We start from the raw sequence: 17,546 nt of genomic DNA on the forward strand, positions 1-17,546 counted from the left end.
TTGTCACGAACGAAAACTCCGCCGTCAAGTTCGAAGGCACGCGGGTAGGGCGGGATTTCTTAACATGCTTCTGATGTTTCTGCCGAATTCTTGGTTTTCACGCCTGCAACAATATGTTTTATCGTCAACGAAATATCGTGATATCGCTCGATTATTTTTACATTCCCATATCGCGGACGAAGATCGATTCCCACAGTGGTGGGGGCGGTTTTACGTCAAGGAACCTGGAAAAATTCCAACTGTAGATTCGGGAGGAAATTTGAGAACTTTTCGAAATCTGCCTCAGGTTTATTATTTCACAACGATTACTAAATAGAAGAAAGTCCACAGACATCACCATATATAACTACAGACATCATAAACACGATTGTTTACGTGACATGAAGCAAACAATCAATGAAGCTGCTGACAGATTGTGACAAAACAATTATCTGAGACCGCGCGTTAATTATTCCGTGTCAATTTCTCGCTTTCCGGGAAAAGTTTGGGCCGCAGGTCGAACTTGATTCAAGTTCTTCCTTTGCAAAATTTTGTTTCGTGCAATAAGCTTGTACGTCAGCCAGGGCTTGTTAAGGCCCTGAAGCTATTTGAAATGCGTCGGGTTAGCGCTTATGTCTAGTGTGTAGTGCAATGATACGCTGATGGGCTAAATCCAAGTTGTCATTTCTAACCATTTAGTTAAACGACAACTCCTTGTCAAATTCAAATATACAAAGATTTCTGCAACAAACCTTCATCGCAACCATTTCCTCACAAGACTTTCTAGATTCAAAAAGAAAACGAAGAACAGGAAATTTCCACCCAAATGCGAGACCTGCATGCTCTCACGAATGGAAAGAAGTTCTAAAAATATCTCCCGCGTCGCGTTGCCTCAGCACAATGTTTATACGAATGAAGCGCGACGCAGAGAAAGTACCCGATTGTGTCGTCATAATCGCCTGGTAATACGTCGCAATTCGAGAAATTATAAAGGCGAAACCTCTAAAAGATTTTGCTGGCATTCGGTTGGCTGCGCACAGAGGTACAAGATGACTCAACAAATCAACTGATTCTTGCTCACAGGAAAGTTTCGACAACCTAGACTCTCATATGCAACCAACAACTCTCATATGGCAGAAGGTGGCAGCAATAGTAAAAGGTGACGCGGACAGTTAGAATTAGGAAGTTACTTCGCAGATAACGAGCAGCAGTTTTTGCAAAAGGTTTCTGCCATACATTGGTGTAGGGAAATTTATTGAAGCGGCGAAACTAGCTCTCTGTGTGGTTACCGACCCGATCGCAAATATTTGGTGAGTGTTCGGGGAAAGTTGGTTGTGGCTCGCGCGCGTAGTTGTGGCGTCACATCATTTACTTACTGTGAGAATACCCTGAATGCATGCCGTCCATTTCCACGTGGACAATCTCAATATGTTTTAAGTGACGTCATAAAGTCGTAATAACCACCTGCACCACGTGGTGTGAGTTGCCATGACAACAGGTGGCCAACCTATAATTTGAGGGAAAGAAACCAAGCAAGCATTTTGTCTTATTTGGAAAAGTTAAATGTTTTGTGGTTAAAGTTGTCTTGACTTCTTGTTTCTTGTTTGCGCCAGCATAACTAGTAGAACATTACAGTGGTCTGCGCTGCGGTTTTGATTCTAGTTTGTTTCTGTGATAGATTCGGTTTTATTCTAAATCAATTATTGAAAGTTCTTGGGCCGTATTTGGTCTAAATCTGTTACAACACTGTTAGAAAAACAACTTGAAAAAAGAAAAAAATCCGAAACATTTTTGTCGCCGTGAGGGAGATTGTGGCAAAATGTTGCCGCAGTGTCAGGAGTTGAGCGGGAAAGTTGGGCGAAACTTTCCAAATATTCAGTTCCTCATTTCTTGGTGTTTAAATTTGTTTCAAGCGAATAAAATTTCTAAACTTTCTGTTTCAACATTTTCAGGTCTGTATTTTTATATTTATCAAAGCGCTTGAATTTGAATTGATGAAATTTTGCCTTCCACCATTTTCAGCGGCGAAACAAAATGGACAGTAAGTATTTTCTTTAACTTTGCTTTATTTGTCGTTAAAACTGAGTTTAATAAAATCATCAAAATATTGTTAAATAAAAGTTTAAGTGTACCATGACAGTAACTATGTAATAAAACTACATTTAATTTCAAAAAACTCAAACACGATATAACTTTGCGTGAATCAGAATGTTTCCTGAAATAATAAATTACACCGTTTACCACCGAATAAAATAAAATATTTTACGCCAGAAAATGATGTGAAAATTGGACTAAAATTATTTTGAATGTTTTTATGTTAAACCTGATATGTTTTGAAAACAGTCTCAAAATTAATCCTTTACAATTTTGTCCACCGAACAAGTTCAAACAAAGACCTAAGATATTTTTAACATAAATAGATTTTTTTCCTGGCGCGTTTTTGGAAAGAATATTCGGACTCCGGCTTCACACCCAAACTTACTGTTTTCAACAACAGCCAATTTCACGGAAAACTTACATAATCGCCCACAAACATATAAAAATTCGTTGACGGTCTTGTAACAGGATGTTGTCCGTTTGGTTGTAAAAGAAATTCGTTTATGGGGCGGCTCTTGTTGTGTGTAGAATGTATATATGTGTCCTGATTCGAAAAAACGTCACAAAAAACATTGCGTAAATTGCAATGTTCCGTAACAAACAACAATTGTGAACAAACAATTTAAATTTTCCACCGCTAAAAAGTGGGAAATTTGTGCAACCTCGCCCTTCCAGTAACCTGGAAGTTTGAAACTTTAATGGTGAATCGAAATTTAAACGCCGCAAGTTTGGACGAAAAAACCCGAAACGTGACCGTTCATACTCCTGGGAAGATTTTGCAAATGGCCGCAGCAATTTTCGCTACCTGTGCCAAATAAAAAACGCGCGAAATAAGTTTCCGCGGCCCAGTGCAGTGGTTCACGCACGTGACAATCACACAACCTGGTTTGTTTAAAGTCAACGTTTTAAAGGGAAATATTTGTCATAGAAATGACTGCAGTTCTGGCGTGGAGTTTATTCCTCGGCATCCTCAATGTTTCCAACAGCAGAAGTATCTGTAACGATAATAGCGATTGTCCGTTCGGCGGAACCTGCGTTACAGGATCATGCAGATGTTGGTCCTCCTGTCGGAATGCTGGTAAATGTTGGTAAAAAATATAAATAATTCTTTAAAAACTCCACGGAAGTTTTTGACACTTGATAATTATTTTTTTACATTCAATTTCGATAAAATTATTTTGGGTTGTTTTAAGGCTACCAGATGTATTGTGGTTTCTGTCCTTCTGGCATAATTAAACGTATATTTTATTCACCGACTTTATGCCAGCTATGCAGGGAAATGGTGCAGTCACCAAACTTATATTTTCACGTTCCTCATGTTTGTGCGCCACAGCATCGTCCTCACCAGGCCCAGTTAAATATCATGCAAAACGTCATTGGATAAAATCACGTTTAATTGTGCCAGAAGAACAGATTCTTTAAATTTGCTTTGTTTCCCTTACTTTTCTGGTTTTCTTTGGTTAGAATTGATGTTTTTAGTACTAAAAGTACATATTTTCACATTTGCGCAATTTACCGGGAATAGAAGTAAAAGTTGAAAAAGATTTCACTTCGAAAATAAATTAATTTTTGGCGTTTCTTGTTCAAACTAATCTTGCCATCTACAAAACCACATTTTCACTGCTTGTGATTTTTCCTGGTGAGCGCGGTTATCATCGCTAACAAGTTAAAATGGCGGCGCTGCCTCCGTTAAATCGAGCGCTTTACCAACTTTTTCGATCGAACATTGTTTATAATTATGTTCACGAATTTAAGAAAGCTCTTAATATTTTCTCAGGTCTGATCCCATTATGTGGTGACGATGGGAAATATTACATGAACCTCTGCTACCTTCAAACCCACTCATGCGAAATCGGTCGAGAAATTGAAATTCATTATGTTGGTTACCATGAGAAATGCAGTGGGCACCGCTTCTCTAAATACGCCCTAATGTCATACGGTGAGGTTTTACTTAACTGGGAATTTTAGAAATAATGATATCAATGTTTTCGTCGGTAAACTTTTATTTTTGGATTTTTTGTCGCTTTTGCAAATTCTGTAGATCGCTTGTTTGTAACAAAAGCTCAATTGTTGGAAATGTTTGAAAAAAACACATGAACAATCGTTTTCGAAAATATCGTACGATCGATTTTGGGTTGAAAAACGATTTTAATTTCCCCAGGTTTACGTCACAGCCCGTGCGAATCGAGCAACAAAATGTGCGAAAACTACGGAGTTTGTATCGCGGATAGAGGATCGACCGCTTGTCTGTAAGTAACACTGTGTAAATAATTATATTGGGACAGAAGTTGGGAAGGTGGAGTCACGGGGTTCAATAAGAGTTTTCTTTGACCTTAATAGAAATGTCTGCTGGTTGGAATATGAGCTGGTTTTCTTGAACGATTTCTTGAACGTTTTTTGTTTTTTTTAAATGTTGTTTTTTACTACATATGTAAAAGCCAATTGTTGGCGACTTTACCAATTTTTAGATTGAAATAGAATGTAGTGGTTGCTGGTGTCCACATCGTAAATATTATTTTGATGATGGGTTTCGTTTCTTGACCGATAAAATATTCACAAGGAATTTCTATCTCCTAAAATATTTGGAACTGAAACACGTTCAATACCGCAGTGATATATTATAGCAAATTCCAAGCAACTTTATATCAAGATATTTCAAATTCCCGCAGTTGCCCGAATGGATTCCACGGTCTCCGATGTCAAATAAGAAGAGCGCCGAACATTGCGTCACAACGACGTCACTCGTCCTTGCATGGGATTCAAATTGACTTCGGGGATTCTGAAAATACTTCCAAGGAGGTCTCAATCCATCCTCCCCTTCTGCTCCTCATTTGCATATTTTCCGCTTGTTTTTCTTCCATTGTGACGTCGGCTCTGTGTCAAAGGTGAGGTAACAATCTGATCGAGAATTACAACAATCGACGTAACGCCCCCGGCCTGGGGTTTAAACAACGAATACTTGATCCGTTTCGAATGTTTCAAACGGGGAAACGTGACGGAATTCGAACGAAAATAGCTCGCGCGTTGCAAAGATTTTGTTTCTATGTCAAGAAGTGGAAGCGACCACGTTGCTTAATAGAATTAAAAGAATTAGAAAACATTACCGAAAGGTTTCATGTGATTAGGTTGAGGATTCGTGATGTGAAAAGACTCACCAGACGATCATATGAAGTTCACGGGGAAATAAGTTCACGAAGCGATCGTGATGATAGTTTGGCGACGAAAGGAATTCGAGAATCATCGGAGCAGATTTGATGAAATCTTCTCTGGTTTCTTCTCGGATTTGAGGGGAGGAGTTTTCAAAGCATTCGAAGAAAACAAATGCGATTAAGTTCTTCGTGGAAGTGGATTTACAAACAGAATTCTTTCATGGTTTTGTATTAGTCAAGACGGACTCGTACAACCATGCAGAGATGGAACAAATTGACTGATGAAAAAGAAATAAGTTGAAAGCTTTTATAAGAATATTTATTTGGATGGCCTCGGCAGCTGAAATATGTAAATATATTAAAAGAAACGTCACTGTGTCAGCCAACAGTACGTCGACGCTATGCAAAATTTATTTATTTGTATTTTTTATAGTGCCATGTATCCTCTCTAAGGCCGGGTCCACACTCACGCTTTGCGCCGGCGGATTCTTTGTTTGTTTCATTGTCCCGAGCGTACGCCCGCACGCCGGCGTATAATGAAACAAACAAAGAATCCGCCGGCGCAAAGCGTGAGCGTGGACCCGGCCTAATATGTCAAAACAGCCACTTTACAGTCATGTTTGTTATCTTTCTGCGTCATGTGTTTGCACAAAACCCAAAATAAAATCAGCAAAATTATTTGTGATTACTTTATGGCAACAAAGACAAAATATTTCGAGAACTTAATTTCCAAGTTTAACTAAAGTCATTCATGCGTAACAAACTTGATGCATGACTAGTTATTCGCCGCGCTCTTCAAAGAAATCGCGAAATAAGTTCGAGAATTCTGGAAAACTGAATATTTGAGGGTTATGTTATTTTAAATAGCAGATTAAAACTTGCAATGTTAAACTTTATGTTTTCCTGGTAATGGTTTTGTACAAGCCTTGATCTAGACACAGAGCACCTTTAAGCAAGATGGAAAATATCAATGTGAATTATCCTGTGGTTCATTCCAGGATAACATTCATACCCGAGAAAGTAAGTGACGGCTTGGAATGTTCTGATTATTTTGTGTAGTTTGGTAAAATTTCAACCATAATATACCTTGAACTTTCAAACAAACCTTATTCTGTGCATTTTTATTGAAACTGTAAAGTCTGTCTTGCTTATTTCTTAATGCCTCATGCGATGTCTGTAATAGGTAATGTCTGTTATAGGTTATGTCGATTTATTATGGGAAACAATCTGCATTAGACTACAATCAATCTGCATTTTGCATTAGTATTGAGCTAGGTAAAAGTGATGTAGCTACAATCACTAAGTCTTACATGTTTTCAATATAACAAAATCAGTAATTTTCAGGTTGATTTGTAAGGTTTTTTTTCTTGGTTTTAAAAGCCACTTGTTAATTTAACATAGTTAAATTTCTTTCTGCCTTAAATCAGCATCTCTCAGTGTAACTCTTTGTCTATTATTTCTTGGGGCAAGGAAATTTTAGAATGCATCCAAACTCAATAATTATACCAGTTAGTTGCCAGTTTATTTACAATATCCAGTAGCCATGATTAAATTGTGCAGACAACACATCTGATCTCCCTGCCCTGAACGTATGGTTCACACTGGACTGTTGGACATTGAACCTCTGCCATGTAGAGTAATTCCCCAGCCTGATCTCCCCCTGACCCTGGTATAACATGAGGTTTCTCATTCAAGCAAATATATTCAGCGTTGTGCTTGTGAGTGTGTGCAGGCCCAACAATAAACCCAGCATATTCCTTCACCCAGTTTTTAGGGCACTCATCCCTCCCTGGTATCATAACCTGGCAAAGAAGTAATATTTGCAGCGTCATCACAAACACAGACCAATAGGTTAAGTTTATATTTATAATTAATGTAAAACCACTTTATGTTTTCTGTTGTAAATTTCAAACAAACCTCAAATTCCCAACTTTTACATAGGCCTACATTCAGTTGAATAAACATTGTTAAACCCTTAACGAATAGTTTGTTACATACTGTATATACTGCACACATACATACCTGTGTCACCCTTCCCTTTGCCATACAGAGTGCACATGGCATTGCTTGTAAACTGTAACTTCCATCTTCTATGTCCGTCAAGTCAAAAAAGGATTTGAAGTGATTTCCCATCCGATATTCAATACCATGTATATGAGAACTACCTGCGTTATTAGCTGTTTATCTTGTAGAAATAATATGTTTGTTAATAAGTTTTTATGTTTTCAACAGATCAGGAAGTGGTCTGGTTATTGGACCTCTGTGTATCCGGTGTAATATGAGGTAAGAACGTTGTCTTTAGTAAAAAGATTTAGTACCTTGGTTGCCGTTGGAATATTTGCCTGCTCTGTATGTAACATTATAATGGAGACACAATAAGTTTGAGCCGCCTCCAGTATGCGTGTAATGAGTTCCAGCAGCTATCCCTGTGTGAAATCAGATAGTTTTGTAAGCAGTTGTTAGTTAGTTTTTCACAATAACATGTCATCATTATTACTTTTGTCAATTAAACTAATGAAAACATTTTCTCTGCTTCTGAATTAGAAATTTTTTTATCAGGTTGCAAATATTATTTGAAATTGTCATGTTTTTAATTGGTTTATGAACAAAAAACATTTAAATTTATAATTCCATGCTTTTCTAAATCTGGACCTAACAAATATGGTACCTTGATAGATAAGATCTGTGTTCTGGCCACTGGGGCAGTCTCTTCTTCCCCAATGTTTGTAGGTAGCTCCTCCATCTAAAACATCGCGTCAACTAACGGGGTTTTTATGTTGATTTATTTAACTTACCGAACAGTGACGTCACTCTCTGTACAACCTCATCACCACCCTGGAAAGCAAAGTTTTAAACACAAACATTACTTTGCTCTTGTATATTTTCGAAGTTTAAATTGTTGTTCAGGTTGAGAATATTGAAACTCACACTTTCAGAAGCCGAACGTTTGGAAATTTCATGTGGAGATTGCTTAACCCGGGGAATTCCCGTCAACATAGACTTCATCCCCATTAGCTCAATCTCAAGTCTGACAACATTTGGGTGACGTCAATTTTAAATAAATTAATTTTTGCTTAAGAAACGTTTTGTATTCACTTTTCAATTTCTCCGATTCTAGCTTTGGAGCCGACGTAGAAACAAACAAAACATAGAAATCCTGCTGCTAGGAGAGTGCTTAGCGCCCTCATGCGGAAGGCACTGACCCTGAATGCTTTCCGTTTCGGAATCTTCAACTTAAACCCTGTTTCTTCAAATTGCATTTTGTTTCTGAGGAAAATACGTGGGGTTGAACCTCTCTAAAGTCTGTTCTATCCACATAAGTATAATACGAGTGTATTTGCTATTTTGCTGTTGAATTTACTACAAAAGTAACCCGAAATCAAACTCACGTTGTACTTCTTGCAACGTTGCGAGCTTGCAGCTACAAAACTACCGTCCATATGATGCATGAAGTTGTTTTGCAGCTTCAAAATCAAACGAGATTCTGCTCGAGGCATGGAATTTGTGAAATGTTTGGAAAAGTCTGTCCACAATTGCACTTGAGTTGATTGCCACTCTAACACGGTTTGACATTTCGAGCTCACTGAAAATTGAGGCTTTCAGCTTGTTTCAAACTTTAATTTTGTACTTAAGACCGTGTAATATTCCCAATGTCCTGATTAGCTTAATTTAAATTAATATAAGGACGCATTTTGAAGTCTCAAATTTCACTGTCAGCAAATACAAACGTTAACAAGCGTTGTGCTGCCATGGAAACTACAATTAAATTGGACCGCGTTCCTGACAAAAATACAAAACGCGATGTTGCGACAACTACTTTCTGCGCAATTGAGTCAAGTTCTTTTTCAAAATGCTTTGTTTAAAATCTTCCTCAGTTTTGACGTCATGATATTCATTGGCTTCATATTAGAATGTTTGTGATCAAGCTTGTCTCAAACAAGTTTTTGTGCAGATATTTTTTAACAAGTTTCTACTTTTTCCTGTGAGTTTGAAATATTGATATTCCCTTTGAAGTTACATCAGCAGTTAAACCACACAATTTATTGTGAACATATCAGCTTACGATGCACACAAAGTTCGCGACGACACATAAAAATTATATTATTATTTTTACAAATAAAACGGGATTCTTGTCACCACTTGAAGTCGCCTTTTCGGTTTTGACTCTAAACATACAAGTTGTCAAAAAACATTAGGTTATCAACAAGTTTGTACATTTTTACGGGATATCGTTTGTTTTTCACAGAATTCTAAATTTATATTTACCGCTAGGTAGCGCTGGAGGAGCTTGAGAAAGTAACTGAAGTTTTTTGGGTTTTTCCATTCCTGTCCGCTCCTAATCTTGTTGAGGAAATCTTGGTCGGCAATCCGATCGCTCGCCTCATCATCGTAAGATCTTTTACCCCCGGGAGAGAGTGAAAGCGACCAATGCTGGCGTTTACCTGCGTGTTTGACGTGGTAACTCACAAGTATTACGTAATAAGCGTAAATTGTTGAAACGTTGTTACCATAACAACCAAACCTTACTACGTGAATTTGAACACCAATCGACTTCCTGGTAGAAAACTTACCCCCAGGTGAAAGATTCGGTGACCAGTGCTGTCTCTTCTGCCAACTTTGTTCCGGTTCTTGTTCAATCGCGTACGGAGGGGTGACGTCCACCCAATCTTCAGGGCCCTCTATGAAGTCATGTATGACGTGGCAGTTAGCAATAACGAAAAATAGTGAGATGACCAGTAACCACGACGACATATTGCTTTTCGGGCTATTTCAAAACTGTGAAATTTAGTTAAGTTAGGATTATTTTTCGATACTTGTCCCCTTTTTAAAAACGCCTGAATTTAAACTGTAAATGTTGCAAACACTTAAAGCTTTATACACCCTGCTCAAAAGTTCAATAAAGCACAATTAATGTAAGCAGCGTTTTGATGGTTAATACGCCCAAACACTTTCTTCAACCCTGTGTGCGCAGTTCGAATGCAGTAACTGGTTTGTGCAACGAATGCAAACAAAACCAACACAGCGGATTATCCCCCCTCCCCCCCCCCGCATTATCCTTCTTCAAGTCTAGCTGTTTTACAACCTAATCGGTCACAGCGGGGCGCTTATTTATCGTCAGTCGTAAACTCTGAACATTTCCCATCGTTTTGTGCGTTGTTGTCATTGACAACCATCTCACATCGCGACAAATTCGTTTCGCAAAAATTCCAATATAGTTTTCAGAAAACTTAAAACGCGTTTTTTTTTATTTTTGGCACCAAAATTCCATGCAGAAATATATGGTCATCAAATGAAATGTTCACCAATGCCGCTTTAGAGTCAACGCATAAACTCAGCTAGAGATTATAACACCTTCCTTTCCATTCCCTGTCTATCGTGTTTGTGACGAAGGAGGAGTTGGCATGGGACGTATAAGCACACCTGATACTGAGAGAAAAGAATTAATCAATTTTTGAAGGTCATGCGCAGTATGTTTGTTGGGAATATAATCGGGTATGACGTATCTGTATCTCCTTGCACAAAATCGAAATCCAATCACTGTGGGGGGGGGGGGGATATGAATCAATGACCTGTTCCTTGGAGGATTTGGTTGTGAACGAACATATCCCTAAATTGACCTGAAATGTGATGGAGATTGTTAAAATTCACGCCTTTATCCCCGGAACAGAGCGTGTACAGCATTTCGACCACCTATTAATTTGCGTGTTTCTTTTATTTGATGATGATTTTCCTTTAAAGCAGGGGTTCTTAACCTGGGGTCCGAGAAGATGCATTAAGGGTCCATGAAACGAAATACAACTATTCCGAAATTCCACGTATTTTCCTCTGTCCATAAGGTTTCGCTGTCCATGAATTTTCCTCTGTCCCCGTTTCCACTTGATCAGGCCACAACGGCAACCAAACATGCACCATGCAATAATGCATAATGGCTACTTTACTATTGCAAGTCTGGCATTGTAGTATATGTGAAAGGCTACCGTTGTACGTGCGTGCTAGTGTTTCGACCATCACTATGTTGATTAAAACCTAATTTCGACATTTGCAATGTGTTTTTTGCAAAGGGGTCCAGAGGTTTTCAAAGAATGTTTTTGGGATTTCGTGATCCAAAAAAAGTTAAGAAACACTGCTTTAAAGCATATTTTGTTGACAACGAACACCTTGATACTAAAATTTAAAAGCAGTGGCGCCGTTTTCACTTCGCTGGTTGCCACAGGATTGCTTGGAAACATTGGGTGGAGTTTGCGTTTCAAGTTATTCCACCTTTCAGATAGTTCACTTATAAAATCAAATCATCGTTTTCGCAACCAAAATCGGTCAACATTACCAATATCCTAAAAAGGGTCAACATTTTTCTGGCGCGTCAACATTTTGCTATATGTCATTGAACCTTCGATAACGCCAATCTTTGAATACACAACACTTCAAAAGCGTATTAATGTTAACAGGTCTGGACCCGTGTAGAAGGTGTAATGGATTCCCACACAATGACAAAGAGTAAGACCGAGATCCACTTTTATTGGAATCTTAAATCCAGTTTTTTATATTAAACAACACGACGGTACCCGGGAAACGTCTCAAACTAATCCCATACCAAGTGTAGCTTCAACAAGGTGATGCAAAAACAAAGAAAATCAAACAATTCTATGGCAAATTTGAGAAACAAACGCTGAATTCGATACATTCAAAGATTACTTTGATAACATCACAACGCACTACCGTGTGACGAAACAAAGGGCGATTGTTGAAAGTCATAATATCGGCATTTTATGAAGTGCGTCCCTTTCCTTGCCAACTTTTGTTGAATATCGATAATATTCGAAAATCACTGCAGATCGACCGAAGGTTCAAAGGCCCACGTTCAAAAGCAATCAGGATTCTGTCGAGAGTCATTATGACGCAACACAAGTGGTGCTTATGAGCGAACAATAAATCATTGGAAACGCGAGTTGTTCAAAGCAGCGTGGAATTGGATTGCTTTCGGCTTGTCGGTTCATGTTTATTTCAAAGCCGGTGGCAAATTACCAAACCCCCGCCTTGTGGTTATTATTTTTCATGTGCTTCACGACACCTGTCGTCAGAATCACGTTTGCGCATACCAAGTGACTTAATGAGAATTTTAATCTTGAGTCATTCGCTGTAAGCAGGGTTACCACCAGCCAGAACAAAAATATAAGCAGGCTGCCATTCGATACATTTCCGAAACTATATATGATTTTTTCAGGAGCATGACATTTTTTTAGGGCGGGAGGGATAAATTATGTACGATTGTTTTTTGTCACACTGGGCGTCTAAAGCAGTCTGTTAAAAAACGTACAAATTTTAGAAATAAACACAATATTAAATTCCCGACTACGTGGAACTAACAAATCTTGCACTTTACACAAACTTCAACTATTCACAAAGTTTATTTTTGATAAAATTGTCACACAACCAGAAAACTCATCAACAAAATTAAAAAAAAACACCATGCAGACCATTTAAGTTCAATAATCTTCAAAACATTGCCAGGTTAGGTGTGGAATGGCTTAAAAGTGACATTTTAAGAAAGGCAACATAGACAAAAGTGTGCCACATTTAAAATAGCTGTAAAAGTGCCTCAAAATAGTGTTGTATTCACCCCATACATATCATTATATCCTTGTATGTTTGAAATTAGCAAACAAACCAGACATGAACCCCCCTCCCCCCAACAAATATCAACCAGTGAGCAATAAAACCACAGTATTTCGTTGTACAGCAAAAAAAGTTTTCTTTCTATTTTTCTGCTATGTTACAGTGGGCAAATTTAGTTGAAGAGATTATCAAAAAGAGGACTTTCTACATCCATCAAACCAAATAGGTGATAGCACCAACAATCTGACAGACAAAATCACAATGTTCAAGTGGTTACTTATGGCGACGACTGCGTAGCTCAGGTTCATCCTTTCGTTGCCAGCAAGAGAGGTTGTCGGACATGAAAGGCACTTCTCTGTTGTTGTACTTGGCCTGGATGAGCATACGTTCCTCACGAGCAGACAGTTGCTTTGATTTTCCCCCATCGAACTGGGTAACTGCTGCATTGCCATCCTGTGGCTTGGTGTCATATGTCATGTAATCCGGTGCATGCCATTTACGCTCCGCCAAGCTATGTACAAAATAAAACCTTTATTTTGGAGTATTACGTACAACTGTTTTAATTTTTATTGCAATTGAAGCTGGCAAATCCTTTGAGGTCTATTTATCAAAAAGTCATGACAAAACTTACATTTTTTCTTGTTCATTACTTTCCATTGCATGGTGGCCAAACCAGTCAGACTTTGGATAATCAACTGCCTCTGCATTTTTATCGGTCTGTGGAACAAATTTTTAAAATTATAAAAGGTTTTAACAAAATGTTTTTGTACAATTTTTCAGTTTAACATAACTATTAGCACCAAGTATTGCAACACTTTATGCATGAAATATGTATAATCAGCGCACCACTTCAATGGTTAAAAGATCCCTTGCTCCACCTTGTTTGGCCAACTTTACATAATCGGAATCTGTACATTTGATGAAATTTTGGCGCCTGAAATAGAATTACACATTATTTCCCCACTAGTTATATTTCAAAGCAAACCAATATTTTAACATCAGCATATGCATAGAGAACCTGAAAGTAAAATTTTGATCGATTTGTGTTATTTAAGGCGATATCTTTTTAATGAAAATGAAATATAATAGGCTGGCATGCTGTCTTGTCAATATTTTGTATCATGAAAATCATGAAATTTGTCCTGGGCATAAAATTTAAATAGCCTGCACAAGAAGACTATTACATACATAATGTTACAGTACTGAGAAATACAAAATGAAGTTAGTTTATTGAACTACATGTTATTTTACAGCACAAAAACTTGCTTCTTTGCTGCTAGTTCTGGATCCATATCAGAGAATCCATGAACTTGAGGGCCTCGGAAATCACCACTTGCATCAGCCATTGCAATTGTTTTAAATATACTTGATATAATCGAGTAAAATTATGTCCAGAGTTTCTAAATACATTACAATGTAAAGTGTGAAATAACAATTACAGCATATTTAAGTTGGGCTATGTTGAATTCAAATAGCCTACCCTTACTTGTTGCAGTTTTCTGAACTAAACTTTTAAAACCATAGTTACAAAACCGCCCATGAAAGCACGTGAATGATCCTTTAGCATATCAAAACACCACCATTAAAGTAACAGGACCAGGCTTAAAACCACCTTCAATTTGCAAAGCTTCTTTTCTATAAAACAGTTGTTGGAAATCCGTTTGATTTCAAACGAGAATTGTGACGTAACAAAAGTGTTTATTTATTCAAAATTTTACCTGTTGCCAAGAATCCGCCGCTGAGTCACGTGGTCAAATTACAAGGTATAGTGAGTATATAATTATTTAATAAAGAAGGAAAATGAAGTTTTTGTATATTTTCGCACAGTTGCTATGACTTAAACTTAGTCTGCTATGCGTGTTGTTGCTGCAGACCACTAAATAGAGTACGTATACAGACTTATTTTAATTAATAGGAGGATATGTTGCAATATCTCTTGGTTTGAACTAAATTGTCCAAACAAGTTAATGGCTGAGCGAGTAACCTTTAATACTGTTCAAAGTAAGCGCGTCCCAGTTTGTTAGTAAATGTCGAGTCTAAAAGTGGGAAAATGAAGTGCAAACCGGTAACAGGTATTTCACAAATTGCGATAAAAAACGTCTTTCATCGAGCCGGATGCCAGAAGGTTGTGCAAGTTTTCCAGGAATATCTGCGCCCTTCGTTCCGTCTTAGCTTCAGAATGAATTAAGTCAGACAAAATGTCAGGTGTTGCAAAAATTATAAACAAATCACATCCAAGAACAAGCAACAATAATTTGCCCAACAAGATTGCCATAACATTGTTTCTTTTTTCGCAATGCACGGTTTAAAAACTGCCGGTAAAAGTTATAATTCAGGTGCAATGAAACATTTCGCTTACATGGATTAAACCAGAAAATCATCGAACTTTCAGGAAGGAGCCAAAAGGACCAGGGTTAAAATTTTTAGGACAACCAAACCAGAACCCTGGACATCAAATTTTTGGTAACCCTATTCCGTTTTTTTTTGTTTAAACATCACATTTTAGGTCGATTCTTGAAAAAACACCAAGGCTAACCCCTTTTCGTTTTTTCAGATATGGCTCAAAACAAAAATGTCCGAAATTCGGCTGAAATCGCCGGAATATTCCGGTTTCAAACCGTTTGGGGGTCGTTTCAGCAGCCTCTCGAACCTCCAAACCGGTTTAAACCGGAATCCCTGACATGAAATTTTCGGTTAATTTTTGAAAAAACACCAAGGCTAACCCCTTTCCGTTTTTTCAGATTTGGCCCAAAACAAAAATGTCCGAAATTCGGCTGAAATCGCCGGAATATTCCGGTTTCAAACCGGTTGGGGGCGATTTCCGCAGCCTCTCGAACCTCCAAACCGATTTAAACCGGAATCCCTGACATGAAATTTTTGATCGATATTTGAAAAAACACCAAGGCTAACCCCTTTCCGTTTTTTGAGATTTGGGCCAAAACGAAAATGTCCGAAATTCGGCTGAAATCGCCGGAATATTCCAGTTTCAAACCGTTTGGGGGCGGTTTCAGCAGCCTCTCGAACCTTCAAACCGGTTTAAACCGGAATCCGAGACATGAAATTTTTGGTCAATTTTTGAAAAAACACCAAGGCTAACCCCTTTCCGTTTTTTCAGATTTGGGCCAAAACAAAAATGTCCGAAATTCGGCTGAAATCGCCGGAATATTCCGGTTTCAAACCGGTTGGGGGCGATTTCCGCAGCCTCTCGAACCTCCAAACCGATTTAAACCGGAATCCCTGACATGAAATTTTTGGTCGATATTTGAAAAAACACCAAGGCTAACCCCTTTCCGTTTTTTTCAGATTTGGGCCAAAACAAAAATGTCCGGTTTTCTGCTGAAATCGCCGGAATATTCCGGTTTCAAACCGGTTGGGGGCGATTTCCGCAGCCTCTCGAACCTCCAAACCGGTTTAAACCGGAATCCGAGACATGAAATTTTTGGTCGATTTTTGAAAAAACACCAAGGCTAACCCCTTTCCGTATTTTCAGATTTGGGCCAAAACAAAAATGTCCGGTTTTCTGCTGAAATCGCCGGAATATTCCGGTTTCAAACAGGTTGGGGGCGATTTCCGCAGCCTCTCGAACCTCCAAACGGTTTAAACCGGAATCCGAGACATGAAATTTTTGGTCGATTTTTGAAAAAACACCAAGGCTAACCCCTTTCCGTATTTTCAGATTTGGGCCAAAACAAAAATGTCCGAAATTCGGCTGAAATCGCCGGAATATTCCGGTTTCAAACCGGTTGGGGGCGATTTCCGCAGCCTCTCGAACTTCCAAACCGGTTTAAACCGGAATCCGAGACATGAAATTTTTGGTCAATTTTTGATAAAACACCAAGGCTAACCCCTTTCCGTATTTTGAGATTTGGGCCAAAACAAAAATGTCCGAAATTCGGCTGAAATCGCCGGAATATTCCGGTTTCAAACCGGTTGGGGGCGATTTCCGCAGCCTCTCGAACCTCCAAACCGATTTAAACCGGAATCCCTGACATGAAATTTTTGGTCGATATTTGAAAAAACACCAAGGCTAACCCCTTTCCGTATTTTGAGATTTGGGCCAAAACAAAAATGTCCGAAATTCGGCTGAAATCGCCGGAATATTCCGGTTTCAAACCGTTTGGGGGCGGTTTCAGCAGCCTCTCGAACCTCCAAACCGGTTTAAACCGGAATCAGAGACATGAAATTTTTGGTCGATATTTGAAAAAACACCAAGGCTAACCCCTTTCCGTTTTTTCAGATTTGGGCCAAAACAAAAATGTCCGGTTTTCTGCTGAAATCGCCGGAATATTCCGGTTTCAAACCGGTTGGGGGCGATTTCCGCAGCCTCTCGAACCTCCAAACCGATTTAAACCGGAATCCCTGACATGAAATTTTTGGTCGATATTTGAAAAAACACCAAGGCTAACCCCTTTCCGTTTTTTCAGATTTGGGCCAAAACGAAAATGTCCGAAATTCGGCTGAAATCGCCGGAATATTCCGGTTTCAAACCGGTTGGGGGCGATTTCCGCAGCCTCTCGAACCTCCAAACCGATTTAAACCGGAATCCCTGACATGAAATTTTTGGTCAATTTTTGAAAAAACAGCAAGAACCCCTTTCCGTTTTTTCAGATTTGGGCCAAAACGAAAATGTCCGAAATTCGGCTGAAATCGCCGGAATATTCCGGTTTCAAACCGGTTGGGGGCGATTTCCGCAGCCTCTCGAACCTC

At 38.6% G+C, this 17,546-nt stretch overlaps 3 protein-coding genes and 1 long non-coding RNA gene across 6 annotated transcripts; 1 reads left to right on the forward strand and 3 right to left on the reverse strand.

Annotated features, from left to right (window-relative positions):
• The first annotated feature begins 6,148 nt into the window (after positions 1 to 6,148).
• On the forward strand, positions 6,149 to 8,258 carry LOC145913973 (uncharacterized). Its single transcript, XR_014403351.1, has 3 exons — positions 6,149 to 6,245; positions 7,458 to 7,508; positions 8,133 to 8,258. It is a non-coding gene; the product is annotated as an uncharacterized LOC145913973 (long non-coding RNA).
• LOC145913971 (uncharacterized) lies at positions 6,773 to 8,671 on the reverse strand. The gene is made up of 6 exons (XM_083001740.1): positions 8,154 to 8,671; positions 8,021 to 8,060; positions 7,894 to 7,968; positions 7,544 to 7,651; positions 7,248 to 7,390; positions 6,773 to 7,027 (listed from the first exon to the last, which is right to left on the reverse strand). The coding sequence occupies exons 1-6, from the start codon at positions 8,235 to 8,237 to the stop codon at positions 6,773 to 6,775; spliced, it is 705 nt and encodes a 234-aa protein (XP_082857866.1). The 5' UTR covers positions 8,238 to 8,671.
• A 585-nt stretch (positions 8,672 to 9,256) lies between these two features.
• Positions 9,257 to 9,995, reverse strand: LOC145913972 (uncharacterized). Of its 2 annotated transcripts, XM_083001742.1 has the most exons (3): positions 9,797 to 9,995; positions 9,492 to 9,667; positions 9,257 to 9,391 (listed from the first exon to the last, which is right to left on the reverse strand). In XM_083001742.1, exons 1-3 carry the CDS (start codon positions 9,975 to 9,977, stop codon positions 9,359 to 9,361), a joined length of 390 nt encoding a protein of 129 aa, XP_082857868.1. In that variant the 5' UTR covers positions 9,978 to 9,995; the 3' UTR covers positions 9,257 to 9,358. The 2 variants fall into 2 exon arrangements, with proteins under 2 accessions (XP_082857868.1, XP_082857867.1); XM_083001741.1 differs by having other exon boundaries at positions 9,492 to 9,995.
• Positions 9,996 to 12,612: 2,617 nt separating this feature from the next.
• Positions 12,613 to 14,582, reverse strand: LOC145913992 (uncharacterized protein C7orf57 homolog). Of its 2 annotated transcripts, none has more exons than XM_083001765.1 (5): positions 14,558 to 14,582; positions 14,106 to 14,239; positions 13,686 to 13,773; positions 13,471 to 13,556; positions 12,613 to 13,350 (listed from the first exon to the last, which is right to left on the reverse strand). In XM_083001765.1, the coding sequence occupies exons 2-5, from the start codon at positions 14,183 to 14,185 to the stop codon at positions 13,113 to 13,115; spliced, it is 492 nt and encodes a 163-aa protein (XP_082857891.1). In that variant the 5' UTR covers positions 14,186 to 14,239; positions 14,558 to 14,582; the 3' UTR covers positions 12,613 to 13,112. The 2 variants fall into 2 exon arrangements, with proteins under 2 accessions (XP_082857891.1, XP_082857890.1); XM_083001764.1 differs by lacking the exon at positions 14,558 to 14,582 and adding an exon at positions 14,326 to 14,446.
• Between the last annotated feature and the right edge of the window lie 2,964 nt (positions 14,583 to 17,546).

This window comes from Ascidia mentula, chromosome 9, assembly GCF_947561715.1.
Source record: "Ascidia mentula chromosome 9, kaAscMent1.1, whole genome shotgun sequence".
NCBI classification, from domain to species: domain Eukaryota; kingdom Metazoa; phylum Chordata; class Ascidiacea; order Phlebobranchia; family Ascidiidae; genus Ascidia; species Ascidia mentula.

Excerpts from the sequence above, each read along its gene's own strand:
- LOC145913971 (XM_083001740.1), bottom strand. The coding sequence starts at position 8,237 with ATGGGGATGAAGTCTATGTTGACGGGAATTCCCCGGGTTAAGCAATCT. Across the intron at positions 8,061-8,153 it reads AACGTTCGGCTTCTGAAAGT|GGTGGTGATGAGGTTGTACA; the intron begins GTGAGTTTCAAT and ends TTTGCTTTCCAG. Across the intron at positions 7,028-7,247 it reads CAAAGGGAAGGGTGACACAG|GTTATGATACCAGGGAGGGA; the intron begins GTATGTATGTGT and ends CTTCTTTGCCAG.
- LOC145913972 (XM_083001741.1), bottom strand. The coding sequence starts at position 9,977 with ATGTCGTCGTGGTTACTGGTCATCTCACTATTTTTCGTTATTGCTAAC. Across the intron at positions 9,392-9,491 it reads TCCTCCAGCGCTACCTAGCG|AGTCAAAACCGAAAAGGCGA; the intron begins GTAAATATAAAT and ends TTGTATGTTTAG.
- LOC145913992 (XM_083001765.1), bottom strand. The coding sequence starts at position 14,185 with ATGGCTGATGCAAGTGGTGATTTCCGAGGCCCTCAAGTTCATGGATTC. Across the intron at positions 13,774-14,105 it reads CCAGAACTAGCAGCAAAGAA|GCGCCAAAATTTCATCAAAT; the intron begins GCAAGTTTTTGT and ends ATTCTATTTCAG. Across the intron at positions 13,351-13,470 it reads AGTAATGAACAAGAAAAAAT|CTTGGCGGAGCGTAAATGGC; the intron begins GTAAGTTTTGTC and ends TTTTGTACATAG.